Source organism: Mus pahari, chromosome 1 (assembly GCF_900095145.1).
Source record: "Mus pahari chromosome 1, PAHARI_EIJ_v1.1, whole genome shotgun sequence".
NCBI classification, from domain to species: Eukaryota; Metazoa; Chordata; class Mammalia; order Rodentia; family Muridae; genus Mus; species Mus pahari.
The window spans coordinates 149518424-149538332 of NC_034590.1; the positions used below are offsets into that span (position 1 = coordinate 149518424).

Consider the following 19909-nt stretch of genomic DNA (forward strand, 5'->3'; position numbering starts at 1 on the left):
AGTGCTGGGATTAAAGGCGTGCGCCACCACTCCCAGCACATTCTTTTGTCTCGTATCCTAGCTAAGACTTCAAATATTATATTGGATGGGAGTGGAAAAAGTGGACATTCTTGTCTTGTTCTTGAGCTTAATGGAAATGCTTCTGGATTTTCCCCCTTTTAACACAATGTTGGCTGTAGTTTACCCTACATGTTCCTTATTATGTTGAGATATGTTCCTTTTATTCCTAGTTTGTCAGGGTTTTTATTATGAAAGGATGTTGCATTTTGTCAAAGGCTCTTTCTGCTTCTATTAAATGGTCATGTGATTCTGAACTTGAGCCCATGTGTGGCATAGATGCATTAGATTTACTGATTTACGTGCTTTCAACCATCTCTGCCCTTCAAGCTGGCTTGATCATGGCGAATGATCATCTGGATTCAGTTCTTGAATTCAGTTTGCAAGTATTTTACTGGGAATTTTTACATGTGTGTTTATCAGGAAAATTGACCAGAAATGAGAGTGAGAGGAAGAGAGAAACAGAGACAGAGACAGAGACAGAGACAGAGACACAGACACAGACACAGACAGAGACACAGACACAGAATATCTTATTAGGATATCAGGGTAATACAGTAATCTTGACTCTGTAAAATGAATTTAGAAGCATTCCTTCTGCTTCTGTTTTATGGAGTTATTTGAAAGGATTGACATTAGTTCTTCACAGAGGTCTGCTGGAGTTCTACAGTGAATTAAGTTGAGAGATTACTTTTTTCATTACTACTGCTTGAATCTTACTGTTTGCTATAGATCTGTTTAAATTACTGGTCTCTCTTGGTTTAACTTTGATAGGTAGGTCATACTCATCTAGAAAGTCACCTGTTTCTTTAGGGTTTTTGTTAATTTTTTTTTCTTCAGTTTAGTGGAATATAAGTTGTTAAGGTGTGTTCTTACAATTTTCAGAATTTCCTGGTATCTGTGTAACCTCCCCCCTTCTCTAGTTTTACTAAGATCCCCCCCCCCAACACACATCTAATTGGTTTGGCTAACAGTTGGTCACTTTTTAATCTTTTGAAAGAACCAACTCTTTGTCTCATTGATTGTTTGCATTTTAATTATTTCTTTCATTAATTTCTTTAATGATCTTAATTATTTCTTTTCGTGTGTTGCTTTTGGGTTTGCCTTGTTCTTGTTTTCTCGAGGCCCTAAGGCGAACCCTTAAGTCGTCCGAGCAAGAAATCTCTGGTTTTTAAAATGTAGACATTTACAGCTGTGACTTCTCTCTTAGAACTGCTTTCTTTACATCCCGTAGGTCTGAGTGTGTCTTTGTTTTCTTTCAATTCTAGGAATTTTCCAATTTCCTTCTTGATTTCTTTAGTAACCTGTTTGTCATTCCATTGCAATCTCCATGAGTTTGTAAATTCTCTGTGTTTTCTCTTGCTATTGATTTCTCGCGTTTCTCCATGTGGTCAGATATGATGCAAGAAACTATTTCTATTTTTATGTATTTGTTGAGACTTACTGTGATGGTTTGAATGAATAAAAAAAATGTCTCTTATAGGATCATGTATATGAAATCTTGGTTTCCGGTTTGTAGTAATGAACCTTTAGGAGGTGGAGCCTTACTGGAGGAAGTATGTCACTGGTGGTGGGGGGACAGTTGAGGTTTATAGTCTGTTCCACTTCCTCTTCTCTCCTTTTGCTTCCTGTGTGTGATTGCATCTTAGTTAGGGTCTGTATTGCTGTTAGGAGACATGGCAACTCTTAGAAAGGACAATATTTAATTTGGTCTGGCTTACAGTGCAGAGGTTTAGTCCATTATCATCATGGCAGGAAGCATGGGGGCACACAGGCAGACGTGGTGCTGGAGAGGTAGCTGGGAGTTCTACATCTGGGTCAGCAGGCAGCAGGAAGAGAGGGAGACACTAGACCTGGCTTGAGCATCTGTGACCTCAGAGTCTACCCCCAGTGATACACTTCCTCCAACAAAGCCACGTCTGCTCCAACAAGGCCACACCTTCTACTAGTGCCACTCCCTATGGGTCTATGGGGCCCATTTTTCTTTCATACCATCATAGAGTGGAAATATGATCAGTCAGCTTCCTGCAACAACCACCAAGTCATGTCTTCCCTCCCATCATGGACTCTGTCCCTCTGAAAGTGTAAGCTGATTTTGGTCAGGATATTTTGCACAGCAACAGAAAAGTAATCCACTCGCATTGTGTCCTGATATGTGATCTTACTTTAGAGAAAGTTCCAATGGCTGCTAAGAAGAATGTATCTTCTGTAGTGCTTGGATAGAATGTTCTGTAGACATCTATTAAGTCCATTTTATCTAGGATATCATATGACTCCTTGATCTCTATGTTATTTGTCAGGATGGTCTCTTTATTAGTGAAAGTAGGATCCTGGAATCGCTTATTATTGCTGTGTTAAGGTTAATCTGTGACTTTATGTAGTGTCTTATGAAACTGTGTCCCTATGTTTGTTGTGTAAATAATTAGAATTGTAATATTTTTTTATAAAAAAAGGAAAGTTGATTTGCAGTTTCTGTTGTCTAAATTGCTTTGTCTTATTTTTCCTTATATAATTAATTTACAGAAATGAAATGCCCTTTCGATGGATTGTTCCATTAATCAATATGTGACCTTCTTGATCTCCTATGAGTTAGATTGGCTTGAAGTCTATTTTATGAAATATCAAGATACTGACTCCCATTCCCTGGTATCTTTTGCTTGGAATATCTTTTCTCATCTCTTTGCCTTAACATAGAACCTATCTTTGAAGGCATAGTAGAAGGCAGAAACTAGATGGATTTTGGTTTGTTTATTTGACTCAATATGCTGGTCTATGTCTTATGATTTGGAAACTAAGACATTGAAGAGTTATTATTTAAAGGTGTGTGACAATTTACGTCATTTTGATTTTGTAATGTCTAGTGTTTTCTTGGTCACCATTTGTTTAGCAACAGTCATACCCCCTTTGGTTTTGTCTCCAGTGTCCCTGAGTGTTTTTATTATTTCCTTCAGCTTGAAAAATTCTGCCTAATATTTTCTGCAGAGCTGGCTTAGCAATCATAAATTTCTTTAGCATGCTTTTAAAAGACAAACAAACAAACAAAAATTAATGCATCTATTTCTACATCAATTTGCAGAGCTAATTTTGCAGGGTATAGAAGCCTGGGTTGGCAGCTGAGGCTTTTCAGGAGTTGAAATGCATCATTCTCTGCCCTTTTGGGTTTGGAAGTTTCTTTTGTGAGTGTTGCTTGCAGCCCCAACCAAGACCCTTGGGGGCAGGGGTAAGAAGGCACGGAGTCAATGAGCAGACTCTGGAAGTCAGGCAAGTGACAAAAGCAGACTTGTCTATTGAAGGAACGGGATAAACCTTTACACCCCCCCCCCAAGCATCTCATTGGTTGTCAAGTAGCCAGATGTGGTTGTTCTCTTTCTCATAGGCTCGTTCTATCACCTGATCCAGCATCAGTGGTCTCTATCCTTGCCTGTAGATTCTACGTTGGCTCAGGGAGGAAGTATCAGGTGTGAATGTGCCCGCATTGTGGCTGGGTCTACTTGGTTAAGTTTCTCCTACATGCAAGTTCAGCTGTTACTCTTATGGGCCTACCTTTATATGTGACCGTTTTTCTCTTGTCACTCTTCATATACATTCCTTTTCTCTCTAATTTGCACTGTGTAGTGTTTTAACTGTGATATGATGTAGGAAATTTTTCTCCCTAATTTTTCCTATTCGGATTTCTATTTGCCTCTCTGACTCAGACCCCTTGTTCTCCAGGTTTAGGCAAATTTCTACTGATTGTACTGAAAATACTGACTATGGTTCTTGCATGCAGTTATTCTCTTCTATGCCCGTAATTAATAGATTTTTTTTTTCATGGTGTCCCCAAGTTCTTCATATTCTATTTGTAATCTTTTTAATACATTTATTTTTGCTTTCAACTAAATGTACCAATTCCTATATCTTGCCTTCAAGGCCTAACGTTCTGCCCTTCCTGCAACCCATTCTATTAGTGAGGCTGTCCACTGAGATTTTTATTTGAGATTAGTGAAATTTTTATTTCCAGTATCATTTCAGCTTGTCTTTTCTTCAGTATATTTATCAACCTTATTTTCATATCTTATGTTGGCTTCCTTCTTTTATGCAGCCATTTAACTTTCTCATGGAATTCATTCAGGCATTTATTTTTGTCTTCTTTCATTTCTTTAAACATTTTTATCTTTACTCCTGGAAATTTCTTGTCTGGAATTTCATCTAAGTTATGGTTGTTGGGGGCATCTACTGTGAGATTCGTTAGATTTTGGAGGGGACGTGTGGTTTTGGGCTTTCATGTGTTTTGTATTGAGATCTGTGTATCAGGAGTTAGATTGTTGGTTGCATTGAAAAACGACGACTTTGAATTTAAGTCACCTTCAGATGAAAGCGTGTGCAGAGGTGAGAAAAGAACTGGTCAGAAAGAGGCATCGCTTCCCTTTGTAAAACCCTTGGACACCAGACTGTATTCCCAGCCTTACTCTGTGCCAACAATCAATACCCAGAGGAAATATTGAGGGAATATCCAGGGAAATAGAGTGATAGTTGATTGTGCAACAGTTACCCCTTAACTACTAATTATTTTAGGGAGTAAAGGGGTATTGATAACACTGTGTGTGTTAACAGATTAGTTATCATGGGTATAATTGGTAGCACAGAGAATAAGAAGAAATCCCAATAAGATGGTAGTATTGGGGTGATAGAAGAAAGTGGAAGAGAATACATATCATACCTTGAAGAGAAGATATAAGAAAGGTACATTCAGTTGAAAACAATAATAAATTTATCATTTATAATAAATTAAATTTATTTTTATAAAATAAATTTTAGAATATATTTTATAAAATAAATTTTAGAATATATTTTATAAAATATAAATTTAAAAATAAAATATAATTTTTATACTTTATGAAATATATTTTATATTTTTATAAAATATATTTAAAATATTTTTATAAATGAATTTTATATTTTATAAAATTTTTATGTAAAAATATTTTAATGAATTTACTTAAAAATCCTTCAGGGTGATGAGGGAATTTAGGCAAAAGGTAGACTGAAAAGAGAGACATGCCATAAGCCTTGTCTCTCAGATGGTTGAGGCACACAGACCCTATGAGAAATGCAGATAATGTTCTTTGGGAAGAGAAAAAAGCAAAAGAATAAGAAGATGCAAATCTAAAAGGAGAAGGGAAACAGGCAAATGGCAAGCAGGCAATGTAGGGCAAGAAGAGAGCTGAGCTGGCCAGCTAAGATTACCTTGCGTCCTAAGCAGGAGGGACAGATGAGGAGGGAGAGAAAGATGGGTGGAGGCAAAGGTTACAGACTGATGGTCTGAGGCCAGCTCTTCCTCATGGGCCTTCTCTATGGTGCCTTTTGTCTTCTTTTGAGAAAGCATCTTATTATGAATCCCTGACTGGCCTAGTACTCACTATATTTAGCCCAGGGTAGCCTCAAACTCAAACAATGCTCCTGCATCAGCTTTCTGAGATCTAGAATTACAGGCATGTGACACTATGCCCAAGTTTTTGATAACTCACTTACAATTTTTATTTCTTAATTTAAGAAGGTGACAGTTGTACATATTTATAGGGTACAGTGTGATAGTTTCATATATGCATATGTGTAAATTATGAAATGGTTACAGTACAGTAATTAACATGTTGATCACTTTGCAGAGTGATACCATTTACATCTAGTCTCATAATAGCTTTGAAATATATAGTACATATTCGCTGTAGTTGTGTTTTCTTGTAATAAGTCCTGAGAATTTATTGCCTGGCTAGAACTCTGAGGTATTTGGTCAGTTCCTCCCTGTCCTTTTGATGGCTCAACCCATAGCATCTGGTAACTACATTCTGCCCTCAGCCCCAGTGTTGGACGTTTTCAGATTCCACACGTACATTGCATGTTTGTCTTTTAGTGCCTAGCCCATTTCTCTTACCACACTCTCCAGGTTTGCTAACACCGTCACAGTGACACATGACTGTATCTGTCTGTCTGTCCATCCTTCTTTCTTTCTCTCTTTCCTTCTTTCCTCCCTCCCTCCCTCCTTCCCTCCCTCCTTCCCTCCCTCCCTCCCTCCCCCCTTCCTTCCTTCCTTCCTTCCTTCCTTCCTTTCTTCATTCTGTCCATCTGTTTTTCTTTCTTTCTTTCTTTCTTTCTTTCTTTCTTTCTTTCTTTCTTTCTTTCTTTCCTTCCTTCCTTACTTCCTTTCTTCTTTCTTTCTTTTTGAGGCTGGATAGTATTTCATTGAGTATATTCTCTACAATGTCTTTATCTATTCATTGATTGTTAGACATGTCAATTCCATATCTTTGCTAAAGCCCATATATTTTTATTAGAGAATAATAACCTACCATAAGGCAGTCTGTTTCTCAGTAGAGAAGGACATCATGGTTGCTTCTAGTTTGGGGTGATTATGAATAAGGCTGCTGTAGACACCATGTATGGGTTTTTGTGTACACATACTTTCAACTTACCTGTGTAAATGGCAAAAAAAAAAAAAAAAAAAAGTTCAGTTACTGGATCATCCAGGGAGAGTGTTTATCTCTATAAACACTGTCAATCCATCTTTCCAAGCAGCTATCATTTTTGCATATCTGCACTCTCACCGGGAGTTAGTGGTCCCTCTATTCCGGTTTTATCTATTTTGAGACATGTGGTAGTGCATCACCGTTTGAATTTGCAGTCCCAGCCGCAGATGATGTTGAACAGATTTCACGTGCTTAGTTCCCATGGTGCTTCTTGGCTGGTGAAAGCCCTGCTCTGCTCTCCTGCGGCTTTTAGGTGGGGGTCTCCACTTCCTGGTGCTTAGATTTCAAGAGATCTTTGCAACCAGAAGTAATGGCACCACATATTTATAATCCCAGCGCTCTAGAGGCTGAGGCAGGAGGATAACTTGAACTTAAGACCAGCCTGAGCAAATTGGAGACTGAATTCTCTGGATACTAGTCCTGGAATTGCAAATATTTTTCTCCCAGTCTCTTGATTCTTTCCCAAGAAACATTTCTATAGCAGACATTTTAAATTGTAACCATCTCCACTGCTTTTCTCTTTTCTCCACTACTTTTCTACTTTTGTGTCCTTGTGCTGTGTCTAAAAAACAAACAATCAAACAAAAGCCACCACCACCAACAACAAAAAACTCTAACTCAAGCTTATCTAGATATTCTCCTGTGTCAACTTCTAGAATTCTTATAGTTCTGTGCTTTATATTTAGACCTATAAATCATTCTAAGATTTTTTTTTTAATTAAAGAAATAAGATTTCTTTTCGTACTGGATGTTGTGGTTCCAATACAATTTGTTGAATAGACTAGTTTGTCTCTGTGCCCTTTGCTCCTCTGTCATAGATCAGTCGAGTGTGTGTGTGTGTGTGTGTGTGTGTGTGTGTGTGTGTGTGTACACACACTTCTCTCCAGTCTTTTCCACTTGCTGATTTCTCTCCCCACTAACACCCCACTGCCATGGTTGCTACAGTTCTCACGCAGGGCTTGAAGTCAGGCACTGTCAGTTCTCTGTCCTTGATTTCAGCAAGGTTTTTGATCTCCCTGGTTCTTGGCTTTCTCATCACCGACGTGGGGGACATCTCTTTTATCAGCTTTGAAAATCTGAGCTAGATACATAAGGTATCAAGTACATTGTAGGTGTATAATGTTGGTAACTATTTGACATTTCATATCTGAAATGAAAAAGGTCTTAAAGTATAAAGGAAGAAATATTATTATTCATAGTGTTATTCCCCACTCCCACCTTTAATTCTGTTGGAAAGCTGGGATTTCAACACAACTGATAGATACAGTATCATTTATACTTCTTGCTATTCATGTGATTGGCAGTTGTTTTTCAATGTCGCTGTTCCAAGCGGGCAGTGCAGCACCATGCAGCAGAAGAGCGGGGTTCTGACGCCTGCTGTGGGTCTGCAGGTGCTGCTCAGGATACTTTTGGCTACACGGGAAACATCACTTTTATCACTTTTCATCTGCGAGACACCTTTGTCCAGTAGCCCTTCAGCTGACTCCACCAACCCCGTTCACTGGTCTAAACGGAACCACATACCTGCCCTTAAATTAGCAGGGTGCTTCATGTAGACCTCCTATAGGCAGGGCAGGACCCATCTTTTCTGAACAAATTACCGCCTGATAACTAAGCAAAATGAGGTTCAACTAGCAAGATGGGGAGAAGAGTTTTAATTAGGGCAACTGACACTGTTGGCTGTGAGCAACATTAACTAAGCTTCGTAACCCCCCTGGCTTTAATGCAGTTGTCTACAGACGCTACACACTGCAGACATTATACATGGAGTGCTTTGAATGGCATGCACGTGTAGGGCATGTATTGTTCATTTAATCTTCACAACAAGCTCAAGTTGTGCTGTTCTCATTTAACAGGCAAATAAAACGAGAAGCAACTTGTATGTAGTCACAGGTTCATTGCTGAGAATTACAGATTTTTTTTCAAGTCTAAAATTGCAAAACTATGCAGATTCACATTAAGTGTGTGAGTGCCTATGAATCAGATAAGGCATGGTGATGGCGGCTTGTGGGATAGTTTGCTTAATAATGTTTAAATATAATTGCCTCCAGGAATTTTACGATGAGTGGCCAATCAAGCTTGGAGAAGTTGAGCCTTATAAAGGACCAAAGACTCCAGATGGCAGGGTAAATATCTTCTGTGCTGTCTGTGTGTGATGCCAAGAGACTGAAGTGCCCAGAGGAGAGACATTTCAGAGGGAACCTGCCTGTTCCTCTCTGTCCTGTACAGAGGGGTGGGTCTGTGGTTCTCGACACAGAGGGAGGCATCAGAGCCACTAGAACATTGTTAGATGTGCTCGGCCCCTTTCAGCTGTGCAGGATGACCTCCTGGGGGCTGCGTTAGATTTACAGCCACACTCAACTGAAAGCTTGGGGGGGGGGGCAGGAAGTGTGCTTGCTTTTGTACCACCATATCCGCAGGCCATGAAAACCAAAAATTGACAAGTTTGCCGGGGCCTCAGATTCTTCACCTGCCCCCTTCCCTTCCAGCTCTGACAATGGATCCATTAATTTCCTTTGTGGAGGTACCTGCTGAGATTAGCCAGTGAGAAAAGACCTGTGTGTTTACCACAGGATAGATGTCTGTTTGCAGTTGATTAAGTATGTGATTTTTTTCCCCCTAATGAAGTCATTAATGTCAGCTACTTCTGGGCAACAAAAAGCAATCAGTTAAAAGTAAAGACAGATTTCCTGGTGGTTTAGTAATCAGACTCCCCCAAAAGCTATTTGGGTCAATTCAGCTTTTTAAAATGACAGTGAAGTGTGTGTGTGTGTGTGTGTGTGTGTGTGTGTGTGTGTGTGTGACAGATTACAAGCCTGTGACTAATACATGAAGAGTTTGGTAATTTACATTATTCAGAAAACAGTGGCTAGGAAATTAGGTGCTATTTATAAGAATTGTAAAGCACATATTCTTCAGTGAAGATTATTTTCTTTGGGGAATAATGTTGTGCCCACAATCTTCTTCTTTCCTAGGAAATCATCTTCTATAAAATCATTGATTACATTTTACATGGAAAAGAAGAGATCAACGTGATTCCGTGCGTGTTTCCCCGAAGTAGCCATGGGAGTTGCCACTGGGGCTTTGTACCCGAACATTTTTATATGTGCCAATGACTTTTCTAATCTTCTCCAAGGTCACCTCCAGCAGACCACTGGACGCTTGTTAGTGGATTGCCTACATACGTTGCTGAAAATGGATTTGTAAGTCATTAGACAAACTTAAGTGCTAAATAACCACGTGTGAGACCCACACTAGTTACACAATAAATACAACTGTTGACCCAAGAATAAGTGAAACAAGTGTAGATAGCCACTTTCCTGGCATAGGAGAAAGGAAAGAGGAATCTAGGGAGGGAAACATGGGTTAATCAGGATGCTGAAATTGTATCAAAATATTCAGTTAACTTGAGAAGGATTTATCCATTTCTCCACCTTTTACTCTGAAGCCACACACTTTTCAGACATCTGCTTTAAAGCGAGGAATATTAAAAGTCAGTGGCTGTGACTTATGATAGGTTCAATTCCATTGTGAATGCTCATGGTCTTAATATGATCACGAATGTTTTCTGTGAGGCTTCAAAGTAAAGGCTGGTAAACACATGTCCATGACAGAAAGGCTAGGGGGGGGGAAAGAATTGATTGGTTTGCATCTTTAAATCACATTTGGGAGATCCAGAGTCCAAGAAATAATGTCAAATATTCAAGTTAGAACATGAAATTAAGAATGGTACCAAAGAGTCCTCAGGTTCTTAAACTATGACTACTCATGGAAACAACAAGATTTTATAATCTCAGCAGTGAGGAGGCTGCTGAGCAGGAAGATTGCTAATCCTACACCATGCAAAGCTACATAGAGAAATCCAGACAGAAAGGAAGAAAGGAAGAAAGAAAGAAAGAAAGAAAGAAAGAAAGAAAGAAAGAAAGAAAGAAAGAAAGAAAGAAGAAAAACAACAAAACAAAACACCCTAAAGTAAATATGCATAGATAGATAGATGATAGATAGATAGATAGATAGATAGATGATAGATAGATAGATAGATAGATAGATAGATAGATAGATAGATGATAGATAGATAGANGATAGATAGATAGATAGATAGATAGATAGATAGATAGATAGATGATAGATAGATAGATAGATAGATAGATAGATAGATAGATGATAGATAGATAGATGATAGATAGATAGATGATAGATAGATAGATAGATAGATGATAGATAGATAGATAGATAGATAGATAGATAGATAGATAGATGATAGATAGATAGATAGATAGATAGATAGATAGATAAGCAAAAGCTTCAGAGGAGTTTCACCTTTTCTCTGTAAGGCTAGTGGAGAAAGAGTAGATATGTTTCATTCACTGTTAGAAGGCTCTTAACGGGACTGGAGTGACTGTTCTTTCAGAGGTGCTGAGTTCAAATCCCAGCAACCACATGGTGGCTCCCAACCATCCATAATGAGATCTGATGNCCTCTTCTGGGATGTCTGAAGACAGCTACAGTGTACCTACATATAATAAATAAATAAATAAATAAATAAATAAATAAATAAATAATTTTTTTTTAAAAGGCACTTAACATTGGCAGCCCCCTTGGCTCACAGAGCTTGATATTTGTGAGTGGGTAAATGTTAGTAGAAGTACTCCCCATGGTAGGAGTATTTGCACCAGGATTTTCCCCAACCCTTAGCCAGGAGAGTCCATCCCATTAGTCCATCCTATTGCCCCTCTTTGGAATTTCAAATTACAATTCAGGTTTCACCCAGTGAATCTAATGTCTTTCAAAGGAAAAGATGACTCAACCATTACCACCCAAGTTTGAAATGCTATCATTTTAAGTGGAACTCTGGTAGAAGGGAAAATAAGACCCACTTGTGCATATGACTCAGGTACAGATAATTCAGAGCAAGTAAAAATGGGTATAAGAATCTATCTCCGAATTCTGACAGTAAGCGCAGTATTTCATAAGGAATTCTTACTTTGGAGCAAGTGAAACATTGCCTAGCCTTTTCCTTTTACCACCCTCCAAGCAACCTTCCTTTGTAAAAGAATAAAGTAAGATCAGCCAGCACCCACCCTCAAACCTGCCTTAGCAGAGCAGTCTTTGTCTTTTGCTGAGGAGCTGTTTGGAAGTCAAGGACATCACTTGGAAGTGGAAGAGTGGGGAGGAGCCGAGAGCAGGAAATGTTAGTCAATGGCCTAGCAGAAGAGGAGATAACTTCAGTGAGCCGTTAGCAAATATGACCTGATGTAGTGAGCGTGTCTTCTTGTGTTTACCCAACAGCTAAGAGCTTCATGGGAAACTCATTTGCAACATGCCCTCTCACCCTCCTCCGTGGACTTACATGGTCCTAACCTCACCATGTTTCAGAATGACTCTGTCTCTTGCTTCACAGATCTGTAACATGCTGAACGCCCCTGCAGATGAATACTTCACATTTCAGGTAAGGGTGGCCATGGCCCTGCATCGTCCCTCAGGACTAGGAGCAGGATGGGGCCTCGCTCTTCCTCCTTATCCGTAGTGTCTAGCTTATGTGTGCCTTAGTGTAGTCAGCAGCCACACATGGGACCCAAGTTCCAAAACTCTAGCTTGGCCAATGACCATCAAGAAGACTCAAAGAAAGGGCATGAGAGAAGAAAGATAAGAGAAAGGTGGAAGAGGTGTGTGTGTGTGTGTGTCTGTGTGTCTGTGTGTGTGTGTATCTGTGTTTATATGTCTGTATGTGTGTGTGTGTATGTGCATCTATGCATGAGTATCTATGTGTGTGTGTCTCTGTATATGTGTGTGTGCACGTGCCTGTTTCTGAGTGTGTCTGTGTACATGTAACTGTATGTGTATATGTGTGTGTATGTGTGTCTGTGTTTGTATGTATGTCTGTATGTATGTGTGTTTCTGTATGTGTCTGTGTGTCTGTGCATCTGTGTCTGTCAGTCTGTGTGTATGTGTGTGCATGTCTATGTATATACATGTATGTATGTGTGTGTCTGTGTGTGGAACACATGCGTGCATACTGCCATACTTCCATTCCCTCCCACTCTTGGTTCTCTAGGGTGACAACTGAGCCTGGTGCATGACTGGTGCTCTAGAACCTTTGTTTGCATGACTGATTGGCTGGAGACATTGTATGGCTCAAATCCAGCCCTATGGCACCTTTCTCGGCAGCCCTTCCTGCAATATATTGTAACCGTGATCTAAAACAGAAAAAAGGTTTAGCAGGTCCCTGGATTTTATTTCTATTTCATCACCATCCAGAAGCCCACTTCCTGGAGAGGAGAGCCCCCAGCCAGTCTTCTGCACTAACTGCTGGGCTAACCCACTGTTGCCCACTGTCACAGCTGTGGCTTGAGTGTGACCCCTTAGAGTTCATGTGCTGAAAGCTGAATCCCCAAGTTTTTGTACATATTATATCTTGATGGCTATATTGAGACAGCAGAACAGAGGAGGGCAGAGCCAGAGGCACAGGACATCGCTAGCTTTGTGAGAAAAGGAAGAGAGATTCAAGTTGGCATCTCCAGTCCCTCTTGTCCAGTGATGCTCTCTGCCATGTTATGATGCAGGGAGCAGCCTCTCTGAGACTATGGAGTCATACTCTTAAACCTCTTGGGCTCTCAAACTATAAGAAATGTAATTGCACCTTTTTTTTCTTAATAAAGCACCCAGCCCATGCTATTCTATGACAGCAACAGAAAAGAGATTATAACAATGATAGGACTTTGGAGTTCATCTTCTTTATAGCTTCATCTAATTTTCCACAAGAACCTGCCCATCATCTCTGCTTCCTGGTCCTTTTGAGAACTGGATGAAGTTGCTGTACCAGCGTGCTCCAGTCTCTCCTCTCTGCATACTGGCACTCCATGTCCTGCATTTCAGAAACATTAAATCCCTGGTCTGGGTCAGGGGTAGAGCCTGCCCTCCAGAGGGTCCATCACTAATGTCTGTCTCTCTCTATGCTGTTAAGACACACAGAATCCCATCAATGCTTAAATGGAAGAGATAGCTTCCTCGGGGTGTGGGTGATCCTGCCCCAGCAGCAACTAAACCCTGCCTTGGGGAAGCCCAGACACAGCTGTTTGGATTAGTGGAGGCTTCCCCTGGCTCTGCCCGCCCATCCCTTGCTTACTGATGTGGAAACACACAAACACCATATGGTCCTGTTGTTTCTTGAACTTCCCTTCCTGCAACCAGAGCTTGCTTGTGATTATGTTGCACTGAGCAGTGGCCCCTAAATCTATATCACTTATGTGCCAGGGTAGACTGCACTGATTAGAAAGATGAACAGTGAATTATTAAGTATCTGAACCTGAAGCAGAAAGTGAGGATGGAGTCCATCCATCATAAGCAGGTGCCCACTGAGACTTGAGGAAGTCTGGGGCCACATGGTGAAGAGGGTGGGGACCCTCACTGTGGCATCAGGAGTCCCTGAAATGAAACAAATTTACGGTCTACAGTGATCCCCCAGAATCCCAGCATACTTCAGTGTGGTACTCATGAAAGCATGCTTATCAGAACAGGGCTACTGTGCTCTGAAGTCACATTTGCTCCAAGGCCCTGCCTCCCTCCCAGATAGTGACTGTGGATGGCATGACCATCCCAGGAGGCAGCTAGACTCCTCTGATGGGCAACATTGGCCTAGGAAAACCCAGCACACCTCAGATCGTTCCAGAGCTGGGCTGCGGTGACTTTACTCATGTGGTGTCCATCCTTTCTCTATAGTCTGGGTAAGACCCTGTCTATCTAACAGCCATCTCCAGCGCTCTCCCCAAATTCCACCTCCCAAGAGTGTCCTGTGGACTAATACAGTCAGAGGAGGCTTTGTGGTGAGCTGAGACTCAACCTAAACCTCTGTGGAGGGCTAAATAAACCATGAAACGTTTGAAAAACCATCATTGTGGTGTGCTGAGTCTCTGGATCTGTTTGCCCTAGCCACATACTTACAAATACACTCTATGGGCCTCTTACTTGAGAGGGCATTAGAATTGCCAAGAGACAGGATGTATCTAGATGCTTCCCTGAGACTACATATGCTTAAAAAGAATCTGTTGTGGAGGCTGGAGAGACAGCCTCAGTGGTTGAGTTTGTTCTCTTCCAGAGAGGACTGAAATTGGGTTCCCAGAACCTGTGTTGGGCAGTTTCCAGCTACCTGTAACTTCAGTGAATCTGGTGCCTCCTTCTGGCATTTGTGTGCACTTACACACACAAACCCACACACAGACACAGACACATATGCACATCCACCCACTTGCCACCCCACATATATAAATGTAATTTAAAATATTAAGTATATATAAAAATAAAACATTTTTTTAAAAAGCATCTGTTGCCTTTGACCACACTTTGAGAAACACTTCTGAAGGAATTTGTCTGCTTCTCTCACTGAGGTGGGAGCGTCTTGACATAGGGCCTGTGGTTTACTCTCGATTATAACATTAACAACCTGACTCGGTTCTTGGCTTGTCAGCAGGTCTCACAGGTTTTACTAATCACAACCTACCATAAACTGAAAGATTATCTTGATGGATTAGACAAAAATTATACTAAGTACTCTAACAGAGAGCTCCTAATGGAAGAAATGAGCTACATTAGTGTTGCAAGATGGTGAGAGTGCAAAGAAAACCAAAAGGCAACGTAAGGATAAGAAGCTCTTTCCATCCCCAGAGCTGGGAGTCAAAGGAGAAAGTTAGAGTGTCAGAACACAGCTGCCCTTGTTCTGGTACCTTTGAATGGATGGCTTAGAAACTTGTCCTAACCATGTTCTGACGCTGAGATTTACTTTAAAATCAGCTAAGCAGTGGGTGGATAGGGGTGGTTGTAAGTGAAGTGGGAGGGTGCCTCGTGCTGGTGGGGTAGTTCAGTCGATTCTAATAGTGATTGGAGTTTTCCATAGAGATAAACATACACATAAGCACATATAGATCTAGGGGTTGTATATTGTCTGTTTCCTGGTTTTGGTACCGTATTGAAGTTGCATGAAATGTTTCCATTGATGGGAACTGAATGAAGGGTCCATGAAGTTCTGTGTACAGTTCTTTTGAAAGATCTTGCAAATCTATACTTGTTTCAAAAATAAAAAGTGAAAATATTAAAGTAACACTCTCCCTTATTGTTTATAGAAAGGACCGGTAGATGAGACTGGCTGGGTCATTAAAAATGTCTTGTCCCTGCCTATTGTCAACAAGAAAGAAGACATCGTGGGTGTAGCTACGTTTTACAACCGGAAGGATGGGAAACCCTTTGATGAGCATGATGAACATATCACTGAGGTAAGCGTGGGAAAGAATGGCAAGTGTGTCCGAGCATATCATGGAACCACGGCAGCTGCAGCTACTCCTGAGTCTGCAGTGATACTGTGAGGAATGGTTAAGACTAAGTCTCATAGTTGTAATCAGGGCATTGTTACTGTGTCATTTCAGCTTCTGGATTGCTATATATTGCACCATTTTCTGTACAAGTATAAAGTCTGACTTTGCCCATATTTTCCAATCCTATAAAAACATTGAAAAGCATTTTTACATTCCTCATTTTCTTTTTATAATCTCTCTTATTCTCAGCCTCAAACTTCTGTCTAATTTTTTAGCTCCTACTTTATTTTATTCTGTTTGTAATTCCTTTCCTGCAGTAGACCATTCCTGAGGCTTGGCACTTTGAAAAGCAAAGTTTGGTTCATTTTACTGTCTGGGCAATAAATTCAGATTTTATTTTTTCTTATGCTAATACAAAGAACTGGGTTGACAGCAAGGGTCAGGAGGGCTCATGAAGTCCCACCCCTTGCCATTGTTAATTGGTGGCTGATGGAGAAGGGTCAGTTTCCTCAGGAAAGAGCCCCTGAGAAGCTACTCATGCTCCAGTAGCTGGTTCCACACCCACGCACATACAGTCACCCTGAGTGGATCCAGTGGGTTTGAACCCAGAGGGCATGAAGTCGGGAAGTAGGAGTGATAGCAGAAGAACTAGAAAGAACAAAACAGAGGTGAATTTGATTAAAGAGATTATGTGCACACATGATTTCTCAAGCATATATATATATAATATATATATATATTTATATATATATATTATATATGAAAAGAACTGGGTCGGTGATAGTGGGAGATCAGTATAGGAAAGTATGTGGCTTTTCCACAAAGCAACTTTTATTTAACATTAGAGGATCTGAGTCACTGTTCTTCCACTTCAGACTTTAACCCAGTTTCTTGGATGGTCTCTTTTAAACACCGATACCTATGAGCGAGTAAACAAGCTGGAAAGCAGAAGGGACATTGCTCAGGAAATGGTGATGAACCTCACAAAGGCCACCCCGGATGAAATCAACTCTATTTTGGTAAGTGGGGAATCCATCCTGTGATCAGGAGGTGGCATGTAACCTCAGCTTCTGCAAATCACCTAATGACTGGGAAGTCTGATGAGCAAAGGCTTGTTTCTGGGGTAAAGAGATGATGGAGAGGTCTGGGAGGAAGGAGCCCTGTAGGCTGGTGAGCTCTTCCTGGAATTCCAGACCACAGTGTTACATTACAGCTGTTTGCGAAAAACAGCTCCTGGATGTGTAGGAGCAGAAACAATGTATCTGGATTCACAGATATCAGTGAGGAAAAGAATGTTGTGAAGAAGAGCAATGTGCCAGTCAGTCATTATCCTCCCATGCTGTGTAACAATCACTGTTTCATCTCAGTGACCTTCATGTATAAGCATCTACCTTCCCCTTACTAGCTGTGGGTTAAGCAGGCTCTACCTGACCTTGGTGACAGAGCCGTGAGTCTAGTTTGTCATGTGGTCTCTGATCTTTTGTGAACCAGCAGTAACCTGGTGATTTTAAAGTCTCTGCTCACTTGACAGTCTCTAAAATTCTCACTGACAAAGCCAAGTCAAGTGATCAAGTCCAATATCATTTTCTGATGAGGGAGGCAATGGATTTTTGCTGAAAATGTTCTAACTACCACAAAAGGAGGGGGAAACCACCCCACAATCACTTTTCTTTCTCACTCTGTTTTCTAGTTTTTAAAATGTGTATATAGGTGGAGTCTGGTGTCAGGTGTCTGGTTTGGGTTTGCTGGGGCCATTAAGAATTAAAAAGACCTCCTTAGAATAAGAAACAAAATACTCATGAAAGGATATAGGTACAGAGACAAAATTTAGAGCTAAGATGAAAGGATGGACTATCCAGAGACTACCCCATCCACAAATCCATCCCATCATAAGTCACCAAACCTAGATACTAATGCTCATGCCAGCAAGATTCTGCTGAAGGGACCCTGATATTGTGGCCTCTTGTGAGGCTATGCCAGTGCCTGGCAATCACCGAAGTGGATCCTCACAGCCAGCTATTGGATGGAACACAGGGTCCCCAATGGAGGAGCTAGAGAAAATACCCAAGGAACTGAAGTGGGCTGCAACCCTGTAGGTGGAACAACAATATGAACTAACCAGTACCCCCTGAGCTCANGTCTCTAGCTGCATATGTAGCAGAAGATGGCCTAATCGGCCATCACTGGGAAGAGAGGCCCCTTGGTCTTGCAAACTTTATATGACCCAGCACAAGGGAAGGCCTGGGCCAAGTAGTGGGAGTGGGTGGGTAGGGGAGCAGGGGCGGAGGGGGGGGTATAGGGAACTTTCAGGATAGCATTTGAAATGTAAATCAAGAAAACATAATAAAAAAAGAAAAAAAAGAATTAAAAAGATATTTAACTAAAGTATTTAAGATGATAAAAGTGAGAACATGGGCAGGAATCATGTGAAACTGCTATTGGCAATAAATAAATAAATAAACAAAAAAAAAAAACCAACCCTTTTTTCCTTTATTGACTATTGGTAGCCCATAGCTTGGTTTTAAGATGGCTACTGTTACATTTTGGAAAAGGAGAGAACTCAGTTGTTTTAGGTTATTTCTTTGAAACAGTTCTTCCTAATCCTTTGCTATCAGTCTCTTCCCATGCAGAATGTCTTCATTTGTAACAGATGTGTAGCCTATTTTAGATATAGCTCAACTCCTTTTTAGCAGTAATCAGACAGAAATCTTTGTAGGAATTCCACACCTCTATTGCTTTTCCATTTTAGAAGTTTAAAGAGAAGTTAAATGTAGAGATAATAGAAGAGTGTGAAGAGAGTCAGCTCCTGACCATATTGGTAAGTGTTTCTTTGCTTCTTTCTGATCCTGGTGTGTCTTTTTAATAAAACCTGTTTGGACACACATTCTGATTTTTTCAAGCAAATGTTGAGTTTCTTCTTCTCCTCCTCGTCCTCGTCCTCCCCCTCCCCTCCCCCTCCCCTTCTTTTTTCCCCTCCCCCATCCCTCCCCCTCCCCCTTCTTCTAACATTATCCAAGGCTGAAAGAAAGAATTCTTCCATAGACTGGCTGTCTTAGTCAGGGTTTCTTTCTATTCCTCCACAAAACATCATGACCAAGAAGCAAGTTGGGGAGGAAGGGTTTATTCAGCGTACATTTCTGCATTGCTGCTTATCACCAAAGGAAGTCAGGACTGGAACTTACACATGGTAGGCACCTGGAGTCAGGAGCTGATGCAGAGATCATGGAGGGATGCTGCTTACTGGCTTGCTTCCCCTGGCTTGCTCAGCTTGGTTTCTTATACAACTCAGGACTACCAGCCCAGGGATGGCACCATTCACAATGCCCCCCCCCCATCACTAATTGAGAAAATGCCTTACAGCTGGGTCTCATGGAGACATTTCCTCAAGGGAGGCTCCTTTCTCTGGGATACTCCAGCTTGTGTCAAGTTGACACACAAAACCATCCAGTGCACTGGCCTTTTGGTTTCCTGCTTTTCTCCATCATTGTTCAATATAGTTCAGTCCACAAAGATCCTGTACAATCATAGCTAAGCTAGACAATTGCAAGAGGCACCTCGGGATCCAAGCAGACTGTGGCAAGGTTTATCATGTTAGTAGCTTTGTGTTGCAGCATGACCGTTCCAGAAGACATACCTGCTAGGGTGACAGAGCTCAGCCTTTCTTAGGGCAATGACCATGATGGAAGAGAAAGCACCAAGAAGGAGCCGGCAACAGCTGTGTGCTCTACCCGAGACCTACAGGGGAACTCAGCTCAGTGACTGTTGGCCCGGTGCACATTGTGCCCTCAATACTGTGCTGAAGAGAAACAATCATACAGAGAAGCAGGTCACTTCCCTCCACGAGCTGAAGGTTCCCCTGAGATCAGCTTACATACATTTAAACACCAAGTGGCATATGTTGCTTTTAGTAAAACTGGTTTCTGGTGCCTGGGCTGGCTCCTTGTACTCCGCCCCCTCCTGATAGTCCCAGTGACCTCCCGTGTCCCCCTCCTCATCTCTATTTCCTCTATGACTTGTTTCCCGCCCTGGAAAGTCCTATCTCCT

The 19909-nt window shown here is 41.1% G+C and overlaps 1 protein-coding gene across 3 annotated transcripts in view; it reads left to right on the forward strand.

The window, feature by feature from the left end:
* Pde6c (phosphodiesterase 6C) overlaps nt 1-19909 on the forward strand; it is a 55159-nt gene that overhangs the window by 9874 nt on the left and 25376 nt on the right. For all 3 annotated transcript variants that reach the window (XM_021202873.1, XM_021202878.1, XM_021202877.1), the window contains exons 5-11: nt 8612-8686; nt 9536-9600; nt 9697-9763; nt 11962-12009; nt 15677-15826; nt 16741-16884; nt 18615-18683. In XM_021202873.1, coding sequence (XP_021058532.1) covers nt 8612-8686; nt 9536-9600; nt 9697-9763; nt 11962-12009; nt 15677-15826; nt 16741-16884; nt 18615-18683 — 618 coding nt within the window. The remainder of the gene's footprint in view (nt 1-8611; nt 8687-9535; nt 9601-9696; nt 9764-11961; nt 12010-15676; nt 15827-16740; nt 16885-18614; nt 18684-19909) is intronic.